Here is a 26016-nt window from a genome sequence, read left to right on the forward strand (position 1 = left end):
CGTGTGACATGAACAAGACTTTATTAACTAGACTAAACACTTAAACTACTCTAACATACACACACATACACATGCATACAGTTTACCAAGGGAAAGAGAGCTGAAGCAGAATACAGGAAAGCAAGAAGTTATAGCATTGTTTGAAATTCAGCAGATCAACAGCCTTGAGCAAACCATCAGTTTAGTTCTAACGCGCCCTTCTTTAAAAGGGTTAAGGATACTTAAGGTATCAAATAATGAGACTAAGTTTGATACTTTCATGTCTCACCCATTTGAATTAAACTGTACTGATGCAATTTGTTGAGGCTCCAGTTGATCTTTGCTGATGTGGTCTTGATGAGAGAGAACCAGTGGGAGTCAGAGGATCTTTGGTGAATGGAAAGACAACGCAGCCTGGCACACGCTTGGGGGTCCTTAGAAACTTCTAGTTCAGCATCATCTTCACGTCAGCATTTCAGAAAAGAGTAAGAGAGTAGAAGAGCTGATCTTGTGATCAGTGATTTTTAAAGCGTGAAGATGTCACACCCTCTGGAGGTGTGTGAGCCAATAAGAAGTTTTTTCCTTAGGAGGGAATTTCTTTACAACCCATTGTTCAAGCAGGCCCTTGAACATGTAGTTTGATTGGATGTTTAACACAAGAATCTTCAAGATTCTTATAATACTAATGCGTCACAAAGTTAGCAAAATGTAATGTAAATTAACAAATGGGGGACGAAGATTGGAGTTTATAGAGACTAAACATGCCACACATATGATTTTGGTAAACCATAGTAAGCAACAAAGTCTTGAAATATTAACCCAATAGAGTTTACAAGAATACATAGGCCAAACCACATAAAAGGAAAATCATGAGATGGGAAAATTAGATACATGTTTATACATTTCTCAAGTGGTTATATATAGAATATATAGGATTAACAGGGTTTATTTCTCCTTCTCAGCAAGAATTAAGTGAGAGTAACAGCTCTCTGGAATTTTCTTTTGGGGTCGTAAAACTCTTATCAGTCTCAGTGTGTCCTGTAACAGGACTCCGGGTTCTGCCAGTGTGTTAACTCTATTTGGGATGTTAGTTTTGGGGGAAGTTTCATAGGCCTTTGTTGGGAGAGTGAGTTTGCTGGATTATTCATTAAATATAATTAATAATTTGTGTGTGTCTGATTGGTCCAGATGCTACACTGTATATAACTAGATTATATATTTTAGTAGTGCTCGTCCATTAAAACTCAGAGCCATGATGCTGTTGTAGAAGGCTGTGAATCTGTTTAACTAATGTTGAACTCCAGATGTTGGTTAATTAAACAAAGCCCGTTTCCTCCGACAGTGTGTTGTGTGATGACTTGACTTGACTACTTTATTATCCCCATGGGGACATTTTTGTTGCTTGTGTTTCAACATGCATACACACAAAGAACCAGCAATGTACATATATATAAAAACACAAAAAAATATATATTTTTGATGTTCAGCATGAGTTAAAGCCTAACCCTAACCCTAACCCACATTCACACACAGCACACGCAAGAATGCCTGAAATGCCTCTTTCGCTCATGTTCTCTCATGCATGTTTTGAGATGTTGTGATGGATGAAAGCATCTTCTCAGCATCTTTCTTCCAGCTAAAGTTAGTTTTGATTGATTCACTTCCATTGTAAAGAGCATTATTAACTTAGGGGCCGCTAACACGACACCGTTCTAACAGAAAACAGAAACTTGTAATGTGTTCTGGCCATTTATTTGCATGACAGCAGTGTTTGGAGGTCGAGAACACAAACTTTGAAATACATTCCAAGGTGCAAGTTTTGAAAAATGTTGAAAAACGTTATCATCTCCATTTAAACTTCAAAAATGTGATTCTGTGAAAGTGCTGACGGCGTGCACATGCCTATCACGTGTTTAGTCTATAGATATGCACATTTGAATATATATGTGCGCAGGCATGTGTTTTTCTTTACAAAGTGACCAAATTACTTGTCTGGCTGCGTAATACAGAATTTTTAGTCGCTTAAACAATAATAGTGATCCTTGATTTAGCAAGCAGCACTAATTAGAACTTTTCCTTACATTTCAGTTAAAATCCCAACCAGAAGGACCTACATCGACCCAGAGACGTGTGAAGATCTTCTCCAGGCTGTTCATGCGTTTGCCAAAGAGCTGGACGTCTCCAGCATCAAGATCGAGAGGATCGTCCACACAGGTGCAGATCACACCGAACACGCTAAACTACACAACACTCCTGTTCGCTGTAAAAGATTTCTGCTGACGTAATGTGTGTGTTCTGCAAGATTCCTCTTTTGGTTAGACGTATTGTTTAAGACTGACCTGCTTTTTGGACCACTTCTTTATTTAGTAAGCTTGTTTAATTAGATCTAACACTGCCAAACATCATGCTCTTCCTCAGTGTCTCGTTTTCCAGCACAAATATCTAAACATTCTTAAATCAAGATACATTTACTGGAGAAGCAACATGACTGAAGATATTTAGTCTTGTTTAATGAAAAATTTGTCAAAATGAAGTGAGTTTGTACTTAAAACAAGAAAAAATATCATCTTAAAATATCATCAGAAAAAGCATCAAGTTTTCTCTTGGAATGAAGATATTTTTCTGACTCCACTGACAGATATTTGTTCTTGTTTTAAGTGCAAACTCACTTCATTTTGATGATTTTTAATATCTTAACATCTTCAGTCATTTTGCTGTTTCTCCAGTAAATGTATCTTGATTTAAGAATGTTTAGATATTTGTGCTGGAAAACAAGAGACAGAAACAGTGTACCAGAAAAGCTTTAGACTTTTTATCATATGTAAATGTAAAACATCTTGTGTAATTTTAAACTGCTGCATTTTTCTATTTTTGTTTGGTTTTTATTTTATTGTATTTATGCAGCTCTCGTGTAACTTGTTGAAAATAAATAAATAAAATCCTTTTTTGTAGGTAAATACATCTATCTATACAATAATTATACACTGTAACAAATGATTTTCGGAATTGTAAATAAAAAAGATTATTGGAATATGAAAATACTATTTACTTCAAAATTTCACATTTAATTCACTTGCTGTTTCCTTGTAACTCTTTGTAAAATTTACAAGCAATTTCTGAATGAAAATTGTTTCTACACCAATTTTGGTAACACTTTATTTTACAGTGTCCTAATAACAGTAAATTATGCATAATTACATGCAACTAACCCTCAACCAAACCTTAATCCTACCCTAACCCTATAGTAAGTACATTAAGTATGGGTTAGGTTAAGTAAATTGGGGTTACTCTTTATTTTAAGGTGTCATTGTTACAGTGTAATTATATTTTTAAGTACTGTGAACGATGTCCGAATGTGCACTTTGTGAGACAGTTCCTTTAAACAACGAGTGACCTTTGACCTCTTGTCCACGCAGGAGACTTCGGCGAGGTGTGTCGCGGCTGCCTGAAGCTTCCCAGCAAACGCGAGCTTCCCGTGGCCATAAAGACGCTCCGCTCCGGATGCTCGGAGAAACAGAGGCGCTCCTTCCTCAGCGAGGCGGGAATTCTGGGACAGTTCGATCACGCCAACATCGTGCGTCTGGAGGGAGTCATTACAAGAGGTCAGTCGAGACCGAGCGTGCTGCACAAGTGCTGAAAAGTGAAGCCAAAGCATCTTGATTTTCGGGAGGAGATTGGAGCTACAGCTTTATTTTCTACATCTCCATAACTGTTTATTTCACACTGACATGAGTTGGCGTGTGTGTGTGTGTGTGTGTGTGAGAGAGTGTGAGTGTGAGAGTGTGGGCGGGACCTTGATATCGTGGCTTCACTTCACGTTCACTACTGTGCAGAATCAGGTCCCAGATCAGCGCAAGATGTCAGTGCCGTATTAGCACTCTGGCGGCTTCACTTTCACCAATGGAAGAGAGAGAAGGGGTTCCATCTTTTTTACAGTCTATGGTAGAGACAGAGAGACTGTGGAGAAAAGAGAGATGTATGGAAAGAGTGATCGGGATGTTCCTCGCTGGATAGGGAAAGACAAAGAACGAGGGGAATTAGGGATTTGATGGCTTCACCTGAAAGAGATTCAGGGGGCGGAATAGATGGGATGTCGTTCCATTGAAAAGGAATAAAGGAGGGATGAGCCGCTTGTCCCGCTGCAGTAATGGAAAAGAGAATGATAAGCCATTGATTGGATGGTTTATTGGGAAGTGGATCACTGAATAAATGGGCCGGTCCTCAAAAGTGTCAGAACAGAAAGGGAGGAGAGGGTCGATAGTTGTAGGATGGATGAGCGTCAGAGGTGAAGATCAGAGACGATAAGAAGAAGGAGATGTCATCAGGACGAGGAGAATCCCATTCGGAGAACAGTTCCATCTTTAGACTGATCGATGCGATGCTCCTGGAGATAAAGCTGATAGATGGATGTGCCGAGTGTGTTCTTGCTGAAGGGGATGATGAAGGTGTTTGGAGAGAGGGAAGACCTCGAGCAGATTCACTGAATTGAAGAACTGATATTAGTCTGGGACTCTGTGTGTTTGTGCTGAAGGAATGATTCACATTGATTCCACATGCAGAACATGATTGAAGTGAAGAGACGCAGTGAGAGTGTGTGTGTTAGAGAAGTGGCTTCAGGACCCAGAGTTCTGCAGAATGTGTGTGAATGTGTGTGCGTGTGTGTGTGTGTGTGCGTGTGTGTGCGTGTGTGTGTGTGTGTGTGTGTGTGCAGTGAGTGCAACAGCAGATGTTCACACTGGAATAATTGGTGTCCTAATCACAGCAGGCCATTAATGACTCTAATCTTCTCCACCTCCACCTGCAAATTTCAGTTTTTCCTGCCGTTCACATCCGGAAAGCCACACTCCTCTCCATCAGCTGCAGATCTCCACGGCTCGGGCGTCGGACCCGGAGCTCAGAGCACAGATCTCCACGGCTCTGGCGTCGGACCCAGAGCTCAGAGCCCAGATCTCCACGGCTCGGGCGTCGGACCCGGAGCTCAGAGCACAGATCTCCACGGCTCTGGCGTCGGACCCAGAGCTCAGAGCACAGATCTCCACGGCTCGGGCGTCGGACCCGGAGCTCAGAGCACAGATCTCCACGGCTCGGGCGTCGGACCCAGAGCTCAGAGCCCAGATCTCCACGGCTCGGGCGTCGGACCCGGAGCTCAGAGCACAGATCTCCACGCCTCTGGCGTCGGACCCAGAGCTCAGAGCCCAGATCTCCACGGCTCGGGCGTCGGACCCGGAGCTCAAAGCCCAGATCTCCACGGCTCGAGCGTCGGACCCGGAGCTCAGAGCACAGATCTCCACGCCTCTGGCGTCGGACCCAGAGCTCAGAGCCCAGATCTCCACGGCTCGGGCGTCGGACCCGGAGCTCAAAGCCCAGATCTCCACGGCTCAGGCGTCGGACCCGGAGCTCAGAGCCCAGATCTCCACGGCTCGGGCGTTGGACCCGGAGTTCAGAGCCCAGATCTCCACGGCTCAGCTGTCGGACCCGGAGCTCAAAGCCCAGATCTCCACGGCTCGGGCGTCCGACCCGGAGCTCAAAGCCCAGATCTCCACGGCTCGGGCGTCGGACCCAGAGCTCAGAGCCCAGATCTCCACGGCTCGGGCGTCGGACCCGGAGCTCAAAGCACAGATCTCCACGGCTCTGGCGTCGGACCCAGAGCTCAGAGCCCAGATCTCCACGGCTCGGGCGCCAGACCCGGAGCTCAGAGCCCAGATCTCCACGGCTCGGGCGTCGGACGCGGAGCTCAAAGCCCAGATCTCCACGGCTCGGGCGCCAGACCCGGAGCTCAGAGCCCAGATCTCCACGGCTCGGACGCGGAGCTCAGAGCCGAGCAGGTGGTGTTCTGATCAGAGTAGTGATGGAGCATGAGACAGCAGATTGAACAGACTGATAGCGAAGCCTCCTGTTCATTGGGCCGGTGTTGAATTCTCCAAATTGTTGGTGTTGGTGTACATGATTGAGGGATCTCTCTCTCTCTCTCTCTCTCTCTCTCTCTCTCTCTCTCTCTCTCTCTCTCTCAATTTTCAATTTCAATTTTCAATTTCATGTTGCTTTATTGGCATGACAAAAAAAAATGCATCTGTGTTGCCAAAGCATAAGAACAAGCATAAGCATCTCTCTCTCTCTCTATCTTTTGCTCTAACACCTGGGGATTTACTGTTGCCTGCCTCCCTAATGAAGCGTACTTCCCTCATCTTTCTATGAGCTGCTCTCTATCACTCACTGGGAATATACGACAGAATACTTCATTCTGATTGGATCATTGTTATCTATCTATCTATCTATCTATCTATCTATCTATCTATCCCTCTATCTGTCTATCTATCATTCTGTTGTTTCTTGTTCTATTGCTTTAAGGTTCTAAACATCTATTGTTACATCATTCTAAATATCTATCTATTTGTCCACAATTTCTGTCTGACTGTATGTTATCTCTTACATAACACTTAGACTTTAATGAAAGTGTTTTTTCCACTCGACCCCATCCTGTCCTCTCTCTCTCCGCTGATGCATTGAACAAACACATGATGCGAAGGTCTTCATATGTGTGTGTGTGTGTGTGTGTGTGTGTTTGCTGCAGGCAACACTATGATGATCGTGGTGGAGAGCGCGGTCAACGGAGCCCTCGACGCTTTCCTGCGGGTACGGGAATGTGTTTCTGTGTCCGTTTGTTCTGCTGACTATAATGTTCTGAGCCTTCAGATGCAAAATGCTGCAATAGTACAGTAAATGGTACTTGTAAAATATGTAAGTTACATTAGAAAACGTGCAGATGTGATTTAATGATAAAAAGAAAACGGAGTCAAGTGAAGCATTTTATCTTGTCAGACGAAGGGAAATTCTTCAAAAGACCTGAAATGATCTATTTCTTCTAAGATCTCATAAATATTTGAGGGCTTCAATTCTGAACTGTTTCAAAAGGAAATGAAAGGGAAAAGTAAGGGAAACGGGAAATGGAAAGGAAAAACTATTTCCATTTCCCGTTTTCCTTTCTTTTCCCTTTCATTTCCTTTCCAATGTCCAATTCTTTTCCTTATCTTTATTTTTTCCTTTTCTTCCCTCTCCGAATTTACCATTCCTTTTCTTTCCTTTTCCCCTTTCATTTCCTCTCAAATGTCCTTTACTTTTTTCATTACTTCATTACTTGTATTATTTACTCTTTCTCTCTCCTTTGCTTTTCCTTTTCTTCTGCAATGCCCTATTATTTCCTTACCTTTACTTTACATTTAATTTAATATTCATCAATATTATTGATCTGCCTGCATTGACTCCATTATATGAGAACTGAACTGAGCCGGATGATGACATCACTGTTTTCTCCAGAGCGGCTATATATATAAATGAACTAAATTAATTAATTAATTTACAAATTTTGTTGCGTTATTTTCCTGTTATCACTGTAAAGCTGCTTTGAAACAATATGTATTGTAAAAAGTGCTACATAAATAAAGGTGTCTTGACTTGACTTTTCCCTTTTTCTTTGTCCTTCCTTTTCCTCTCGGACAACCTGTCTGCCGTTACCCTCTCTCCTCATCTCAGAAACATGAAGGTCAGCTGACGGTCCTCCAGCTGGTGGATCTGCTGAGTGGAGTGGCGTCTGGGATGAAGTATCTGACAGAGATGGGTTTTATCCATCGCCGACTGGCCGCTCATAAAGTCCTGGTGAACAGCAGCCTGGATTGCAAAGTGTCGGGCTTCAGACCGCTTCAGGACGACAAGATCGAGGCGGTCTACAGCACACTAGTGAGTGTTTTACCATAATGCAACACTGCACTCTCAAACGCTTCCCGACGGGAGTCAGCACATTCCTCAGAAAGTCAAAGCACAGCTCTCATAGAGTTCATCAAACTTTTATGTGGTGTATTTTCAGAACGCCTCAGTGCTTCATGCTTCCGTTATGTTAAAATGAATGCAGAAGTCAGGATTCAGTACGGCACAACACACAATACACTCACTCCAGGAGATCGCTTTCCTGTGTTTGCAGTAGGATGTGTTTCCGGATCAAAATTTCTTTCCCTTTCATTCCAGCACGCAGGGAAGAGTCTGGTGCTGTGGACGGCTCCGGAGGCCATTCAGTATCACCGTTACAGCTCCGCTTCCGATGTCTGGAGCTTCGGGATCGTCATGTGGGAAGTTATGTCCTTCGGAGAGAGACCGTACTGGGACATGGGCAACCAAGACGTGCGTCTCGCCCTTTGTATTTCTTCTGATGAATCACCAGCTGTGCAGTTCTGCATCACTTTTCTTCTGGTGTTGCTTTTCCAAATCATTTCTCTCTCTCTCTCTCTCTCTCTCTCTCTCTCTCTCTCTCTCTCTCTCTTTCTTGCTTTTCTCCTCCTCCTTTAGATCTTTCTAAAATCCTTTTACGTTTGTTTGTGATGTATATTTTCTCTCTCTCTCTCTCTCTCTCTCTCTCTCTCTCTGCCTCTCTTTTGGCCGGATGGGATTTTGTTGTGTGAAGTTAAGAGTTATGCATTTGTATGAAAATTTAAAAGTAGCTAAAGTGGAGGGCCTTTAAAGACCTCAGATAAAGTGTGTCTGTGTGTGTGTGTGTGTGTGTGTGTGTGTGTGTGTGTGTGTGTGTGTGTGTGTGTGTGTGTGTGTGTGTGTGTGTGTGTGTGTGCGCACGTGCACAAGTCCACTTCAGCTCCGTGACCGATCAGACTCAGAAGTGGCTCGGCGTGTGTCCTGACTCGCCTCTTTTTCCCGGCTGCAGCAAAAGATCCTCATAGTGTCGGAAATAAACCCCTGAAATACATCACACACCCCAGTAATAAAGTCTCTAAAAATGTAAAGAAACAGCATCATAAAAATGAAACGCATGAATAACATAAGTGTATACAATAATATAATATGACCAGATGGCCAATGCTGTTTCTCTCCTGTGAGACAAAACACGTTTAGAACTATGAAGTCATTATGAATTAATGAGCCTCACAACGTAAAGGTTTTAAACAGAAAAGAGGAGAGTGAAACTCTTGAGGCTCTCTGCATGTTTATGGCTGAATGGATGATTGCTGGGAAAGCCAAAGGCATTAATGCATTCAAAGCAAGAACCTTTCGTTTTATTCATTTGGTTTAGAGAATGTTTGTGTTGTCATTGTAAGTGACTTTAAGCAGTGCTTTTATGGTATTCAGGATTTGTAATAAAGAGAGGCTCATAGAGGGACGGAGACAAGGACACATTCTGCAGTAAAACAATCATTTAATTTACTGATTTCACTCTGAAATGTCACTATCGATGGCGATTGCTTTGAGAACACAGAGGAAGCTGTGTTATATTATAAAATGCAATATTTCATTAAAAAATGCAGCAATGAGATGTTTATCCATGTACAAATAATTTATATCATACATACAGTGGGTCTAAAAGTTGCACTGAAAATCTGGGATTGAAAATGAGTGTGAGTGAGTGAATGAGTGAGTGAGCGAGTGAGTGAGCGAGTGAGTGAGTGATGGGGATGTAAACACACACTTACAGACTTTATTTTCCCTCTGCAACGGCAGTTGTCTGATTCTCTCAGACGTGTTTAGTACTTGATGTTGCTGTTTTCTACAAAGGAAGTGGTTGTTGTTTAACAGGAATGTTCTGAATGTTCTAGTGAATCTGTGTGCATTCCATGTCTCCCAATGCTGAATCTTCAGTTGTGTGTGTGTGTGTTTGTGTGTTGATCACAGGTAATAAAAGCGATCGAGGATGGCTTCCGGCTGCCTGCACCGGTGAACTGTCCCGGGTCTCTTCATCAGCTCATGCTGGACTGCTGGCAGAAGGAGAGAACGGAGAGGCCGAGCTTCACTCAGATCCACAGCGCTCTCAGCAAGAGCATCAGGAGCCCCGACAGCATTGGCTCCTCCAGCCTGGGACGCAGGTACTGTCCGACTCCTGCACATCCTCTTCCCATTCCTCACCAGATCATGCAGTTCTCCCGTCTCCTGCACCTCGTCTTCCCGTTCCTCACCAGATCATACTGTTCTCCTGTCTCCTGCACCTCCTCTTCCCATTCCTCACCAGATCATACTGTTCTCCTGTCTCCTGCACCTCCTCTTCCCATTCCTCACCAGATCATACTGTTCTCCTGTCTCCTGCACACCCTCTTCCCGTTCCTCACCAGATCATACTGTTCTCCTGTCTCCCGCACCTGCTCTTCCCATTCCTCACCAGATCATACGGTTCTCCTGTCTCCTGCACCTGCTCTTCCCATTCCTCACCAGATCATACGGTTCTCCTGTCTCCCGCACCTGCTCTTCCCATTCCTCACCAGATCATACGGTTCTCCTGTCTCCGGCACCTCCTCTTCCCATTCCTCACCAGATCATACGGTTCTCCTGTCTCCTGCACCTGCTCTTCCCATTCCTCACCAGATCATACGGTTCTCCTGTCTCCCGCACCTGCTCTTCCCATTCCTCACCAGATCATACGGTTCTCCCGACTCCTGCACCTCCTCTTCCCATTCCTCACCAGATCATACGGTTCTCCTGTCTCCTGCACCTGCTCTTCCCGTTCCTCACCAGATCATACGGTTATCCTGTCTCCTGCACCTCCTCTTCCCATTCCTCACCAGATCATACGGTTCTCCTGTCTCCTGCACCTGCTCTTCCCGTTCCTCACCAGATCATACGGTTCTCCTGTCTCCTGCACCTGCTCTTCCCGTTCCTCACCAGATCATACTGTTCTCCTGTCTCCTGCACCTCCTCTTCCCATTCCTCACCAGATCATACGGTTCTCCTGTCTCCTGCACCTGCTCTTCCCGTTCCTCACCAAATCATACTGTTCACCTGTCTCCCGCACCCCCTCTTCCCATTCCTCACCAGATCATACGGTTCTCCCGACTCCTGCACCTCCTCTTCCCATTCCTCACCAGATCATACTGTTCTCCCATCTCCCGCACCCCCTCTTCCCATTCCTCACCAGATCATACGGTTCTCCCGACTCCCGCACCTCCTCTTCCCATTCCTCACCAGATCATATGGTTCTCCCGACTCCCGCACCTCCTTTTCCCGTTCCTCACCGGATCATACTGTTCTCCTGTCTCCTGCACCTCCTCTTCCCATTCCTCACCAGATCATACGGTTCTCCCGTCTCCCGCACCCCCTCTTCCCATTCCTCACCAGATCATACAGTTCTCCCGACTCCCGCCACCTCCTTTTCCCATTCCTCACCAGATCATATGGTTCTCCCGACTCCCGCACCTCCTCTTCCCGTTCCTCACCGGATCATACTGTTCTCCTGTCTCCTGCACCCCCTCTTCCCATTCCTCACCAGATCATACGGTTCTCCCGACTCCTGCACCTCCTCTTCCCATTCCTCACCAGATCATACGGTTCTCCCGACTCCCGCACCTCCTCTTCCCGTTCCTCACCGGATCATACTGTTCTCCTGTCTCCTGCACCTCCTCTTCCCATTCCTCACCAGGTCATATGGTTCTCCCGTCTCCTGCACCTCCTCTCAGCATATCAGCAGCTTTTTCTTGAGGTCGTTTTACGGATGTTTTTCGTTTGCTTTGTCATGAATATGAAGGCTTTGACTGAAACACGTCCTTCAAGAGCTTCTCTCTCTCTCTCTCTCTCTGTCCCTCTCTCTCTCTCTCTTTCTGCAGGACGTTGGGCTCGTCCGTATCGCTAGCGGAGCGAACGCTTCCCTCCTTCCCCTCCTTTAGTTCAGTGGGCGAGTGGCTGGAGGCTGTAGACATGGGCCGCTATAAAGACAACTTCACTGCGGCTGGATACTGTTACCTGGAGTCCGTGGCTCGCATGACCGTTCAGTGAGTGACCCGTGTGTGTGTATGAGTGAGTGAGTGAGTGATTGTGTGACTGAGTGATTGTGTGAGTCTGTGAGTGATTGTGTGACTGAATGAATGAGTGTGAGTGAGTGAGTGAGTGAGTGAGTGAGCGAAGTGAGCGAGTGAGCGAGCGTGTGAGAGTGAGCGAGTGAGAGAGTCTTTGAGTGAGCGAGTGAGCGTGTGTGTGTGTGTGACGGGCTCTGTTGTTTCTGCAGGGATGTGTTGAGTCTGGGCATCACCTCTCTGGAGCACCAGAAACTGATCCTGTCTGCCATACAGACTCTGAGAGCTCAGGTGATCCAGATGCACGGACGAGGGGTTCAGGTCTGACAGACAGACAGATGTTCTCATGATTACCCAGAAGCCCTTCAGCAGACAGGAGGAGATCATAACCTCACTTCTTTTCCTAATCTTCCTTTCCTCCTTCCTTTATCTTCTCGTGGGGTTAACACTGCATCGTTACTGAGGGGACGATGTCATGAGCGAGACGATTCCTCTAGAATAACCTGTGCTGTTCCTCAACGGTGACCGAGAGCCTCGTCTCTGTCCTGGAGAAGCTCGTCTGACTCTCAAAAGGGCCTTTTTCTTTATCCAAGCGAAAGAACTCGTGCTTCAAGCCACTGATCCTCCTATAACGTGGACAGAACCGGGAGCGCTCGCTGCTCCGAGCGGGAGAAGATCTCGCCGTGTCTTCAGGAAATAAGTTGAGTTCTGGTGTAAGAAATCTTAAATAACATGTAAATCCCTTTTTCTGTCTTTCCCATACTTTTTTCTTTTGGCTTTCTTTCTCCACACTTTATTCTCATTTCTGTATAGAAGCCCAGTTCCGCCGCATAAGAAAACAAATCATGCTCTTGTAAATCTTAACTATGACATTATATGTCGAAATTATGATGCACTAAGTCATTCTGAGATGAAAAGTCAAAAATATGATATAGTCCTAATTATGACAAAAAAGTCAAAATTGACATACTAAGTCGAAATTATGACAAGACGAAATTAACAAGTAAATTGACAGTCATAATTTTGATTTTTGATTTTATTTCATATTTTCAATATCATAATTGTGACCTAGTATGTCATAATTGCATTTTTTGTGTCATAATTATGACTTTTATGTCAGTTTTGACTTTTATCAATTTCAACTTTTCATTATGAGATGATAATTGACAAAAAAGTTATAAAGTTATAAATATAAGATAAAAAGTTGAAATTGACTAAATTGACACACTAAGTTGATACTGACATGAAAACATGAAATTATGACATAAAAAGTCATAATTATGACTGTCATAATTTCATTTTTAAATATTTTTTTATAATTATTACAGTCAAAATTATGACATACCACATACAAGTCATAATTATGAGATGAAAAGTTGAAATTGACTAAATTGACAAAAAGATGAAATTATGACATGCATGATTTCTTTTTCTTATATGGCGCAAAATGGGCTTCCATATTTCTGAAGGAAATTTCTGAGTTTAAATTAATATTGTCGGACATCTGTACTTGTTATGTTTTCTCCTTCTGTCTACTATAGAGACAATGTTTGCACTGCAGCATCCAGAAACTTGTATCATATTTATTAGATGATGAATTATTTATCTGTTTACTGAAGCTTATTGGAGCTCAGTTTTTGAATGCAAAAATATTATGTTTGAAAATGGAAAACACAGCACTGAATCTGGACGTTCAGCTGTCATTTCATCAAAATGCTCTTGGATTGCTGTTTGTGTCATTTATTTTTTCCTGAACTTAGTGAGTGAGTGAGTGAGTGAGCGAGTGAGCGAGTGATTGTGTGTGTTAGTGAGTGAGTGAGTGAGTGAGTGAGCAAGTGATTGTGTGAGTGAGTGAGTGAGTGAGTCAGCAAGTGATTGTGTGTGTGTATGAGTGAGTGAGTGAGTTAGTGAGAGTGATTGTGAGCGAGTGAGTGAGTCAGCGAGTGATTGTGTGTGAGTGAGTGAGTGAGTTAGTGAGAGTGATTGTGAGCGAGTGAGTGAGTGAGTGAGCGAGTGATTGTGTGTGTTAGTGATTGAGTGAGTGAGTGAGTTAGTGAGAGTGATTGTGAGCGAGTGAGTGAGTGAGTTAGCGAGTGATTGTGTGTGTTAGTGATTGAATGAGTGAGTGAGTGAGTGAGTGAGTGAGAGTTTGTGAGTTGAGTGAGCGAGTGAGTATGAGTGAGCGAGAGTGAGTGAGTGAGTGAGTGATTGTGTGTGTGTGTGTGTGTGTGTGTGAGTGAGTGAGTGAGTGTGAGTGTGTGTGTGAGTGTGAGAGTGAGAGTGAGTGAGAGTGAGTGAGTGTGAGTGAGTGTGAGTGAGTGAGCGAGAGTGTGAGTGAGTGAGTGAGCGAGTGTGTGATTGAGTGTGAGTGAGTGAGTGAGTGAGTGAGTGAGTGTGAGTGAGTGAGTGAGTGAGCGAGCGAGTGAGTGTGCGAGTGAGCGAGTGAGTGAGTGAGCGAGTGAGCGAGCGAGCGAGTGAGAGTGAGTGAGCGAGTGAGCGAGCGAGTGTGAGTGAGTAAGCGAGTGAGCGAGTGAGTGAGTGAGTGAGTGAGCGAGCAAGTGAGTGATGGGGATGTAAACACACTTACAGACTTCATTTTCCCTCTGCGACGGCAGTTGTCTGATTCTCTCAGACGTGTTTAGTACTTGATGTTGCTGTTTTCTACAAAGGAAGTGGTTGTTGTTTAACAGGAATGTTCTGAATGTTCTAGTGTTATTGAGTTTAGATTTACTGTGTGATGTGAGCGTGTGAACAAGACTTGGTTGGACTTGGATGCGTTTAAGCAGTATTGAGTGAAACCCTAATTCAGAACATTCGCAATTTGATCATTGAAACACGTCGTTGCAAATCACATTAATAAAGAGTTTAACAAACATCATGACAAATACATATAGTACAAAACAAATGACTGGATTTTTTTTTTCTCATACTGTATTGGGTTGTTCTTGATTTTCAGGATATAAGCAAATGAAGCGTTTAGGTAATATTAAGTAATAGAAGCATCATTTTCACTGTTTTAGACATGCATATTCATCATTATTACAGCCATATCATATCTGAAGGTGGCGTAACAGAATTAATAATCGCTTCAAAATCTAAAGGACAAAGACATGCTGTACTGTAGTTTAATCACCCTTTACCGAACAAGACTCGACTCCCCTTTGCATTGAGTGTATCATTCTGATCTCTGTTTGATACTGTAAATATGTATTTGAAAATGCAATCTATTTTTATAATTTGTTTGAATAATAATGTGTTGAATGAGATCCTCTCACTGTGTTAAAATGACTTCTTGTTTGAATTAGGCGAGTAGCGAAGAAAAGTTGTTTGAAATAATCAAGTCTTTTTTTCTTTTCTTTTTTCTCTCTTTTTGGTTTGGAATATTTCATGGTTTTTACCTGTTAGAAAAGCAGATGGCTGTTGCAATATTGAAACATGTTATTAAAAAAATACAATACAGGGACCCTGGACTTTATTGTGTTTGCTCGCGGTCTTCCAGTCGCTGCCTAGATCCATACACACATCGTACACACTCGTGATACACACATCGTACACACTCGTGATACACACATCATACACACTCGTGATACACACATTATACACACCCGTGATAGACACATCATGATGTGTGTTTTAATCATGCGTAATCAATGTCGAGGCAATCAAGCGTTTCCCGTCAGCTTTCAACCCCCGGAAAAACAGCGGGAAGCAAAAAAGGTGTTCTTTGTTCTGTGTTTTTATCAAAAGGGTTTTTTTATAATAATTCAAAGGGTTTCATTTCTGTCCTTTCACTTTTCTTAGCACTAAAAATAGTGAAGATAATGAGGGAGAACTGAAAGTGTGAAGGGGAAGAAAATACGCCAGTTAATACTTCAACTGCCAGTAGTGGCGTGTGTTTGTGCGTGTGTGTGTGTGTGTGTAAGGGAGTGTTTACATGTTTTGTGTTCAGATTAAAAGACTCTTCCGTAAGAAGAAAGAAGTGTCCACCTCTAAGTCGGTGTGAAGGGTAAAATTTCCTAAAACAAAAGTTTGATCCGAGCAGTTTAGAGTGCCAGGCCTCAAATCGGATTTGGGGAATTAATCCGGATCGGGAGCAAGTGTGAACAAACACAGTGTAGTGGGGCTTGATCTATTCTCTCTCCGGGAACATGTGTTCTCTTGAGGTCCAAACACTGCTCTATAGTTCAGTTCATTCACTGAGGATAGAGACGTCAAGAGCTGTGTGTGTGTGTGTGTGTGTGTGTGTGTGTGTGTGTGTGTGTGTGTGTGTGTGTGTGTAGTTCTATTGTGAAGAGGATCACATGAAAGGAGCAGATGAACAGTGTGTTCTGGAATTCCTGCTGGGCTTTTAGTGGCTTTAAAGTGAACTGTGATTAAATGCTCTAGGAGGCTAAAACATTAAAAACCTTTCATTATTATGCATTAATCTTCAATGATGTGTGCTTGGCATCAAATAGACGTGTGTGCGCGCGCGCGTGTGTGTGTGCGTGCGTGCGTGCGTGTACATCTATGTGTATATGTCTGTGTGTGCGTGTGTGCGTGCGTGTATGTGTACGTCTGTGTGTGTGTGTGTGCGCGCATGTACGTCTGTGTGCGTGTACGTTTGTGTTGTGTGTGTGAGTGTGTGTGTGTGTGTGTACGTCTGTGTGTATATGTCTGTGTGTGTGAGTGTGTGTGTTTACATCATGAGGACCCATATTGCGGTGTGTATTCAGGCCACACCCCCTACATTATGAGGTCATGCCGATGTCTTCATAATTCAAATTACTAAATAAACATACTAAGCATTTTTAATAAAGTTTTATTTATGTAGTTTTCTGTGAGGGGCAGAAAATATCATTAGCTCAGTAAAAAAGCCATTACGCCTCTGCAATCTCTTCATAATGATGTACATATTTTGTGTACTTTATTTTGATCTTTTGAGGACTTTTTTCGGTCCCCATGAGGAAAACAGTTTATAAATCAAACTTAATTATGTATTTTGAAAATGTAAAACTGCAGAAGGTTTTCTGTGAGGTTTGTGTTTAGGGGCAAGGCGAGTTTATTTATACAGCACATTTAATACACTATGGCAATTCAAAGTGCTTTACATAGAAAAGGAATTAAAATAATCTCAACAGATGCATAAGAATAAATAACTAAATATAAATACGTGTTCTGCTGAGAGTCTCGTTTGAACATCACGTCTCTGTCGAGAGCCTCGTCTCGCTTCGTCTGATTAATTCTCAGGGTTTTTTGGCCAAGCCCAGATTAAACTTTCTCGAACACGAGGAGCTCTGCTTTTGATTTCTGATTTCTTTTCATGTCTGCTCCTTCCGTCTCTCCACTAGCCTAAATGTAGGGCACACTTTACACTTCTACACTATCCAGTGTGATTACAGAAGCAGAGTAGTGAACTTAGTGTGTAATTATGTTGTGCAACGGTCTATAATTACACACTATCACATTTGTAATTATGTAATATGGACAATGCAATGTTCAGCATTTTCTGCATTTTCCCCCAGTGTCCTTCATCCAGAACTGATCTCAGGTCAGCTTTGTTCTCTTCATCATCATGTTCTAATGACAGACTGCAGCTTTAACTTTCTCTGATAGTTTCACTGAGGTCTGAACTAACTTCACTTTACTGAGAAATCACTTCTAATTGATCAGTCTCGGGTTCATTTTTAGTCAAATGAAATGAGTTCACACATTCTGTGTAACGGGGAGAGTCTTTGATAGGCCTTGCTGGAAAAACTGCTAAAACTAACCTATACTGGTTTAAACTGGTGTCCCAGCCTGGCCAAGGTGAAGAAGAACTGGTGGAATCCAGATGACGGGGTTTGCAGTCCTTTACTGCCCTGTAGTGTTTGATTGAGGTATTGCAATTATTGCAGAACATTGGACGGCTGTAAATCAAGAAACAACGCCTACATGGATTGATCAAAAAAAAGTTTATTGTTATAAAAAACATACTTTAATGGACATTACTGTGCTGTTACAAAACAATCAATTCAGTGTCTTCCATGTTTTATACCTTCATTCATTCATTAACTCAATACACAGAAAATGTGCTCAATTCAATTCAATTCATATTTATTTGAATAGCGCTTTTCACAACACTGTTTCAAACCAGCTTTACAGAAAATGTATGTCTACTGTTATCTGTAATCAGAGGTGACTGTCAAAGTTATGGATTTCCGATAATAGTTAATAATGTATTCATTTAAACAATGTATCAATTTAAGGCAGAAACGATGAGCTCATTGAAGTCATGAATACATGTTTGTTAACAAATGATTAGGATATAGAAATGTTTAGCATTTGTGCGCGTTGATTCAGAGTTATGATAAAGGGTTCTGTCATGGATCATATTATGGATTTAGTTTTAAATTAAACAGCTCATAAGCATTCTTTATCACTAGAAAAAACTGAAATAACCTGTTAAACATGAAAGTATTATGCCATCATTTTGCAGTAGAGTTCTTTCAAACTGAGTCAAGAACCTTTTTTTCTAACATAAACTCTCTCGGTTTCTCTCTAATAAAGATGATATCTTTACAAATCACGAGATAAGTTGTGCCTACACTACCAGTCTAAAGTTTCAGATCGGTAAGATTTTTAATGTTTTTAAAAGAGGCTGCATTTATTTGATTAAAAATACAACAACAAAAACAGTAATATTGTTAAATATTAGGACAATTTAAAATAACTTTTCTATTTTAATATATTTTAAAATTTAATTTATCCCTGTGATCAAAGCTGAATTTTCAGCATCATTACTCCAGTCTTCAGTGTCACATGATCCTTCAGAAATCACTCTAATATGATGATTTGATGATCAAGAAACATTAATTATTAATATCAATGTAGAAAACTGTTGTTGAAAAAAGATTATTTGATGAATATAAAGTTCAAAAGAACAGCATTTATTTGAAATAGAATCTTGTCACATTATAAATGTCTTTATTGTAACTTTTGATCAATTTAATTGTTTAATTAAAGTATTGATTTCTTGTAATTCTTTCCCCCAAAAAACTAAAATTAAAATTCTTACTGATCCCAAACTTTTGAACGGTAGTGTTTAATGTTACAAAAGCTTCTATTTTAGATAAATGCTGTTCTTTTGAACTTTCTATTCATTAAAGAATCCTGAAATAAAAATGTAAACAACTGTTTTCAACACTGATAATAATCATAAATGTTTGTTGAGCATCAAATCATCATATTAGAGTGATTTCTGAAGGATCATGTGACACTGAAGACTGGAGTTATGATGCTGAAAATTCAGCTTTGATCACAGGAATAAATTACACTTTACTGTATATTCACATAGAAAACAGCTGATTTACATTACAATAATATTTCACAATATTACTGTTTTTATTTTTTTATTATTATTTTTAAAAATAAATGCAGCCTTGGTGAGCAGAAGAATTCTTTATTAAAAATAAAGTAACATAAAAATCGTACCGATCCAAAGCTTTTGACTGGTAGTGTAAGTGTGTTCCTCTTCTCACTCTCTCCAGCCGAGTCCCAGTGTGTGCGCTATGAAGGAGAAGACGTGTGTGTCCTCCAGGATGGCTTTAGCGGTGGGTTTGCCGGACCCGTGTCCGCTCCGTGTGTCGACTCGCACCATCAGTGGCTGTTTCTGAGCCGGGCTTCGGCCCACGCCGTGCTGGAGAGCCGCTGCGTACTTCAGTGTGTGTAGAGGAACCACACGGTCATCGTGATCCGCCGTCAGCAACAGCATCGCGGGATACGGGCCGCCGGCTCCCGGAGCCTGAGGGAGCTTGTGGAGAGGAGAGTACCTGTGCCGGACACATCACACTCATGTTAAGTATTCAAAGAAACTGGCCAGAACGCATTAAAAGTTTTTGTTGCGACGGAAGTGAATCAATCAAAACTAACTTTATCTGGACAATAACTTTATTCTAGAGCTGCTGTAAAGACAAACAATCTCTGTTACTGTAATCTCCTGTTATCACTGTAAAGCTGCTGTGAAACAATCTATAGTGTTAAAGCGCTGTATAAATGAAGGAGACTTGACTATTATTTTATTTGTTTTATTTTACAACTACTTGTTGGTTATAGTGTTAAAGGTTGTCCAGAAGACCGGAAGCCCTACTTGATGAGCCACTGAAACTGCTCCGGATCGTCCGCACAGCCGTAGTCGGTGGTCCAGGCGTGACCGATGGTGAATCTGTGAAACTTGAGCATGTCCATGACCCCGACCTCAGCGACGGCACAACCGAAGAGATCGGGCCGCTGGTTCACACACGCACCTGGAACACACACACACAGAGGAAAACACACATCACTCTTCTCCCACTGTACGGGCCGCTGGTTCACACACACACTCCTGAAACACAAACAGCACACATCACTCTTCTCCCACTGTACGGGCCGCTGGTTCACACACACACTCCTGAAACACAAACAGCACACATCACACTTCTCCCACTGTACGGGCCGCTGGTTCACACACACACTCCTGATACACAAACAGCACACATCACTCTTCTCCCACTGTACGGGCCGCTGGTTCACACACACACACCTGAAACACAAACAGCACACATCACTCTTCTCCCACTGTACGGGCCGCTGGTTCACACACACACACCTGAAACACAAACAGCACACATCACTCTTCTCCCACTGTACGGGCCACTGGTTCACACACACACTCCTGATACACAAACAGCACACATCACTCTTCTCCCACTGTACGGGCCGCTGGTTCACACACACACACCTGAAACACAAACAGCACACATCACTCTTCTCCCACTGTACGGGCCGCTGGTTCACACACACACTCCTGAAACACAAACAGCACACATCACTCTTCTCCCACTGTACGGGCCGCTGGTTCACACACACACTCCTGAAACACAAACAGCACACATCACTCTTCTCCCACTGTACGGGCCGCTGGTTCACACACACACTCCTGAAACACAAACAGCACACATCACTCTTCTCCCACTGTACGGGCCGCTGGTTCACACACACACTCCTGATACACAAACAGCACACATCACTCTTCTCCCACTGTACGGGCCGCTGGTTCACACACACACTCCTGAAACACAAACAGCACACATCACTCTTCTCCCACTGTACGGGCCGCTGGTTCACACACACACTCCTGATACACAAACAGCACACATCACTCTTCTCCCACTGTACGGGCCGCTGGTTCACACACACACTCCTGATGCACAAACAGCACACATCACTCTTCTCCCACTGTACGGGCCGCTGGTTCACACACACACTCCTGATGCACAAACAGCACACATCACTCTTCTCCCACTGTACGGGCCGCTGGTTCACACACACACTCCTGATACACAAACAGCACACATCACTCTTCTCTCACTGTACGGGCCACTGGTTCACACACACACTCCTGAAACACAAACAGCACACATCACTCTTCTCCCACTGTACGGGCCGCTGGTTCACACACACACACCTGAAACACAAACAGCACACATCACTCTTCTCCCACTGTACGGGCCGCTGGTTCACACACACACACCTGAAACACAAACAGCACACATCACTCTTCTCCCACTGTACGGGCCGCTGGTTCACACACACACTCCTGATGCACAAACAGCACACATCACTCTTCTCCCACTGTACGGGCCGCTGGTTCACACACACACTCCTGATGCACAAACAGCACACATCACTCTTCTCCCACTGTACGGGCCACTGGTTCACACACACACTCCTGATACACAAACAGCACACATCACTCTTCTCCCACTGTACGGGCCGCTGGTTCACACACACACTCCTGAAACACAAACAGCACACATCACTCTTCTCCCACTGTACGGGCCGCTGGTTCACACACACACTCCTGAAACACAAACAGCACACATCACTCTTCTCCCACTGTACGGGCCGCTGGTTCACACACACACTCCTGATGCACAAACAGCACACATCACTCTTCTCCCACTGTACGGGCCACTGGTTCACACACACACTCCTGATACACAAACAGCACACATCACTCTTCTCCCACTGTACGGGCCACTGGTTCACACACACACTCCTGATGCACAAACAGCACACATCACTCTTCTCCCACTGTACGGGCCACTGGTTCACACACACACTCCTGATGCACAAACAGCACACATCACTCTTCTCCCACTGTACGGGCCGCTGGTTCACACACACACTCCTGATGCACAAACAGCACACATCACTCTTCTCCCACTGTACGGGCCACTGGTTCACACACACACTCCTGATGCACAAACAGCACACATCACTCTTCTCCCACTGTACGGGCCACTGGTTCACACACACACTCCTGATGCACAAACAGCACACATCACTCTTCTCCCACTGTACGGGCCGCTGGTTCACACACACACTCCTGATGCACAAACAGCACACATCACTCTTCTCCCACTGTACGGGCCGCTGGTTCACACACACACTCCTGATGCACAAACAGCACACATCACTCTTCTCCCACTGTACGGGCCGCTGGTTCACACACACACTCCTGATGCACAAACAGCACACATCACTCTTCTCCCACTGTACGGGCCGCTGGTTCACACACACACTCCTGAAACACAAACAGCACACATCACTCTTCTCCCACTGTACGGGCCGCTGGTTCACACACACACTCCTGATACACAAACAGCACACATCACTCTTCTCCCACTGTACGGGCCGCTGGTTCACACACACACTCCTGATACACAAACAGCACACATCACTCTTCTCCCACTGTACGGGCCGCTGGTTCACACACACACTCCTGAAACACAAACAGCACACATCACTCTTCTCCCACTGTACGGGCCGCTGGTTCACACACACACTCCTGATACACAAACAGCACACATCACTCTTCTCCCACTGTACGGGCCACTGGTTCACACACACACTCCTGATACACAAACAGCACACATCACTCTTCTCCCACTGTACGGGCCGCTGGTTCACACACACACTCCTGATACACAAACAGCACACATCACTCTTCTCCCACTGTACGGGCCGCTGGTTCACACACACACTCCTGAAACACAAACAGCACACATCACTCTTCTCCCACTGTACGGGCCGCTGGTTCACACACACACTCCTGATACACAAACAGCACACATCACTCTTCTCCCACTGTACGGGCCGCTGGTTCACACACACACTCCTGATACACAAACAGCACACATCACTCTTCTCCCACTGTACGGGCCGCTGGTTCACACACACACTCCTGATACACAAACAGCACACATCACTCTTCTCCCACTGTACGGGCCACTGGTTCACACACACACTCCTGATGCACAAACAGCACACATCACTCTTCTCCCACTGTACGGGCCACTGGTTCACACACACACTCCTGATACACAAACAGCACACATCACTCTTCTCCCACTGTACGGGCCGCTGGTTCACACACACACTCCTGATACACAAACAGCACACATCACTCTTCTCCCACTGTACGGGCCGCTGGTTCACACACACACTCCTGAAACACAAACAGCACACATCACTCTTCTCCCACTGTACGGGCCGCTGGTTCACACACACACTCCTGATGCACAAACAGCACACATCACTCTTCTCCCACTGTACGGGCCGCTGGTTCACACACACACTCCTGATACACAAACAGCACACATCACTCTTCTCCCACTGTACGGGCCGCTGGTTCACACACACACTCCTGAAACACAAACAGCACACATCACTCTTCTCCCACTGTACGGGCCGCTGGTTCACACACACACTCCTGATGCACAAACAGCACACATCACTCTTCTCCCACTGTACGGGCCGCTGGTTCACACACACACTCCTGATACACAAACAGCACACATCACTCTTCTCCCACTGTACGGGCCGCTGGTTCACACACACACTCCTGATGCACAAACAGCACACATCACTCTTCTCCCACTGTACGGGCCGCTGGTTCACACACACACACTCCTGATACACAAACAGCACACATCACTCTTCTCCCACTGTACGGGCCACTGGTTCACACACACACTCCTGATACACAAACAGCACACATCACTCTTCTCCCACTGTACGGGCCGCTGGTTCACACACACACTCCTGATACACAAACAGCACACATCACTCTTCTCCCACTGTACGGGCCGCTGGTTCACACACACACTCCTGAAACACAAACAGCACACATCACTCTTCTCCCACTGTACGAAATGGCCAAACACACTCCACGTTTACCAGAATTTACCGCATTTACACTGACTCACACACCTGTGCTTAAATGAGTGGGCTTCACTGTGTGGATTACTCAGATAGAACAGCCCGATTTGACACACCTCACATCTTTAAAGGCCACGTTTCTATACTGTGACTAAACGTCTGGATCGGCACACACACACTAACCTAGCTAACACATTCACAGTAAAGAGGATTTTTCTAATGCTTAGTAATTTATTCACCGCTACTGTTTTCAAACCGGTGCACCGCCTACACACACACGCATCTTGTTCTGATTGTCTCCTCACATACACACACTCACTCACTTAATCACTCACACACTCACTCACTCACTCACGCACACACACACACACTAGTAACCCACAACCAGGTGTAGGTGGAAGCAGCAGATTTTTATACTCTGAATTTTGGGGGGAAATTTGCTAAATTTTTGCGGAATGAAATTTGTTAGTTAAACTGAGCTGAATACCGAAACTCTGTTACTTGTGAAAACCCTGAATTCCCAAATGAAGTGCCTTTCTGTTTTCCTGCATTTCCTACATCCCCATATAACCAATAACCACACAATCCCCCATATACTCAATAACCACACAATCCCCATATACTCAATAACCACACAATCCCCATATACTCAATAACCACACAATCCCCATATACTCAATAACCACACAATCCCCATATACTCAATAACCACACAATCCCCCATATACTCAATAACCACACAATCCCCCATATACTCAATAACCACACAATCCCACATATACTCAATAACCACACAATCCCACATATACTCAATAACCGCACAATCCCCCATATACTCAATAACCGCACAATCCCCATATACTCAATAACCGCACAATCCCCATATACTCAATAACCGCACAATCCCCCATATACTCAATAACCACACAATCCCCATATACTCAATAACCGCACAATCCCCCATATAACCAATAACCGCACAATCCCACATATACTCAATAACCACACAATCCCACATATACTCAATAACCACACAATCCCACATATACTCAATAACCACACAATCCCCATATACTCAATAACCACACAATCCCCCATATACTCAATAACCACACAATCCCCCATATACTCAATAACCGCACAATCCCCCATATACTCAATAACCGCACAATCCCCATAACCGCACAATCCCACATATACTCAATAACCACACAATCCCACATATACTCAATAACCGCACAGTCCCCCATATATTCAATAACCGCACAATCCCACATATACTCAATAACCACACAATCCCCATATACTCAATAACCGCACAATCCCCCATATACTCAGTAACCACACAATCCCCCATATATTCAATAACCGCACAATCCCCCATATACCCAATAACCGCACAATCCCACATATAGCCAATAACCGCACAATCCCCCATATACTCAATAACCGCACAATCCCCATATACTCAATAACCACACAATCCCACATATACCCAATAACCACACAATCCCCCATATACTCAATAACCGCACAATCCCCATATACTCAATAACCGCACAATCCCCCATATACCCAATAACCACACAATCCCCCATATACCCAATAACCACACAATCCCCCATATACCCAATAACCGCACAATCCCCCATATATTCAATAACCGCACAATCCCCCATATACCCAATAACCACACAATCCCACATATAGCCAATAACCGCACAATCCCCCATATATTCAATAACCGCACGATTCCCCATATACTCAATAACCACACAATCCCACATATAGCCAATAACCACACAATCCCCCATATATTCAATAACCGCACAATCCCCCATATACCCAATAACCACACAATCCCACATATAGCCAATAACCGCACAATCCCCCATATACTCAATAACCACACAATCCCCCATATATTCAATAACCGCACGATCCCCCATATACTCAATAACCACACAATCCCCCATATACCCAATAACCACACAATCCCCCATATATTCAATAACCGCACAATCCCCCATATACCCAATAA

The 26016-nt window shown here is 44.0% G+C and overlaps 2 protein-coding genes across 2 annotated transcripts in view; one reads left to right on the forward strand and one right to left on the reverse strand.

Annotated features, from left to right (window-relative positions):
* The window catches only part of epha10 (EPH receptor A10), a 135634-nt gene extending 120418 nt beyond the window's left edge, over window positions 1-15216 (forward strand). The window contains exons 10-17 of the mRNA XM_084130342.1: window positions 2068-2193; window positions 3396-3581; window positions 6551-6612; window positions 7510-7713; window positions 7999-8151; window positions 9649-9839; window positions 11568-11732; window positions 11966-15216. Coding sequence (XP_083986468.1) covers window positions 2068-2193; window positions 3396-3581; window positions 6551-6612; window positions 7510-7713; window positions 7999-8151; window positions 9649-9839; window positions 11568-11732; window positions 11966-12080 — 1202 coding nt within the window. The 3' untranslated portion in view covers window positions 12081-15216. The remainder of the gene's footprint in view (window positions 1-2067; window positions 2194-3395; window positions 3582-6550; window positions 6613-7509; window positions 7714-7998; window positions 8152-9648; window positions 9840-11567; window positions 11733-11965) is intronic.
* Window positions 15217-17671: 2455 nt separating this feature from the next.
* LOC311093112 (prolyl endopeptidase) overlaps window positions 17672-26016 on the reverse strand; it is a 33772-nt gene continuing 25427 nt past the window's right edge. Inside the window, exons 14-15 of the mRNA XM_084130252.1 lie at window positions 19861-20017; window positions 17672-19543 (exon numbers count right to left, since the gene is read on the reverse strand). Coding sequence (XP_083986378.1) covers window positions 19249-19543; window positions 19861-20017 — 452 coding nt within the window. The 3' untranslated portion in view covers window positions 17672-19248. The remainder of the gene's footprint in view (window positions 19544-19860; window positions 20018-26016) is intronic.

Source organism: Abramis brama, assembly GCF_963993115.1.
Source record: "Abramis brama genome assembly, chromosome: 12".
In the NCBI taxonomy this organism is placed as follows: domain Eukaryota; kingdom Metazoa; phylum Chordata; class Actinopteri; order Cypriniformes; family Leuciscidae; genus Abramis; species Abramis brama.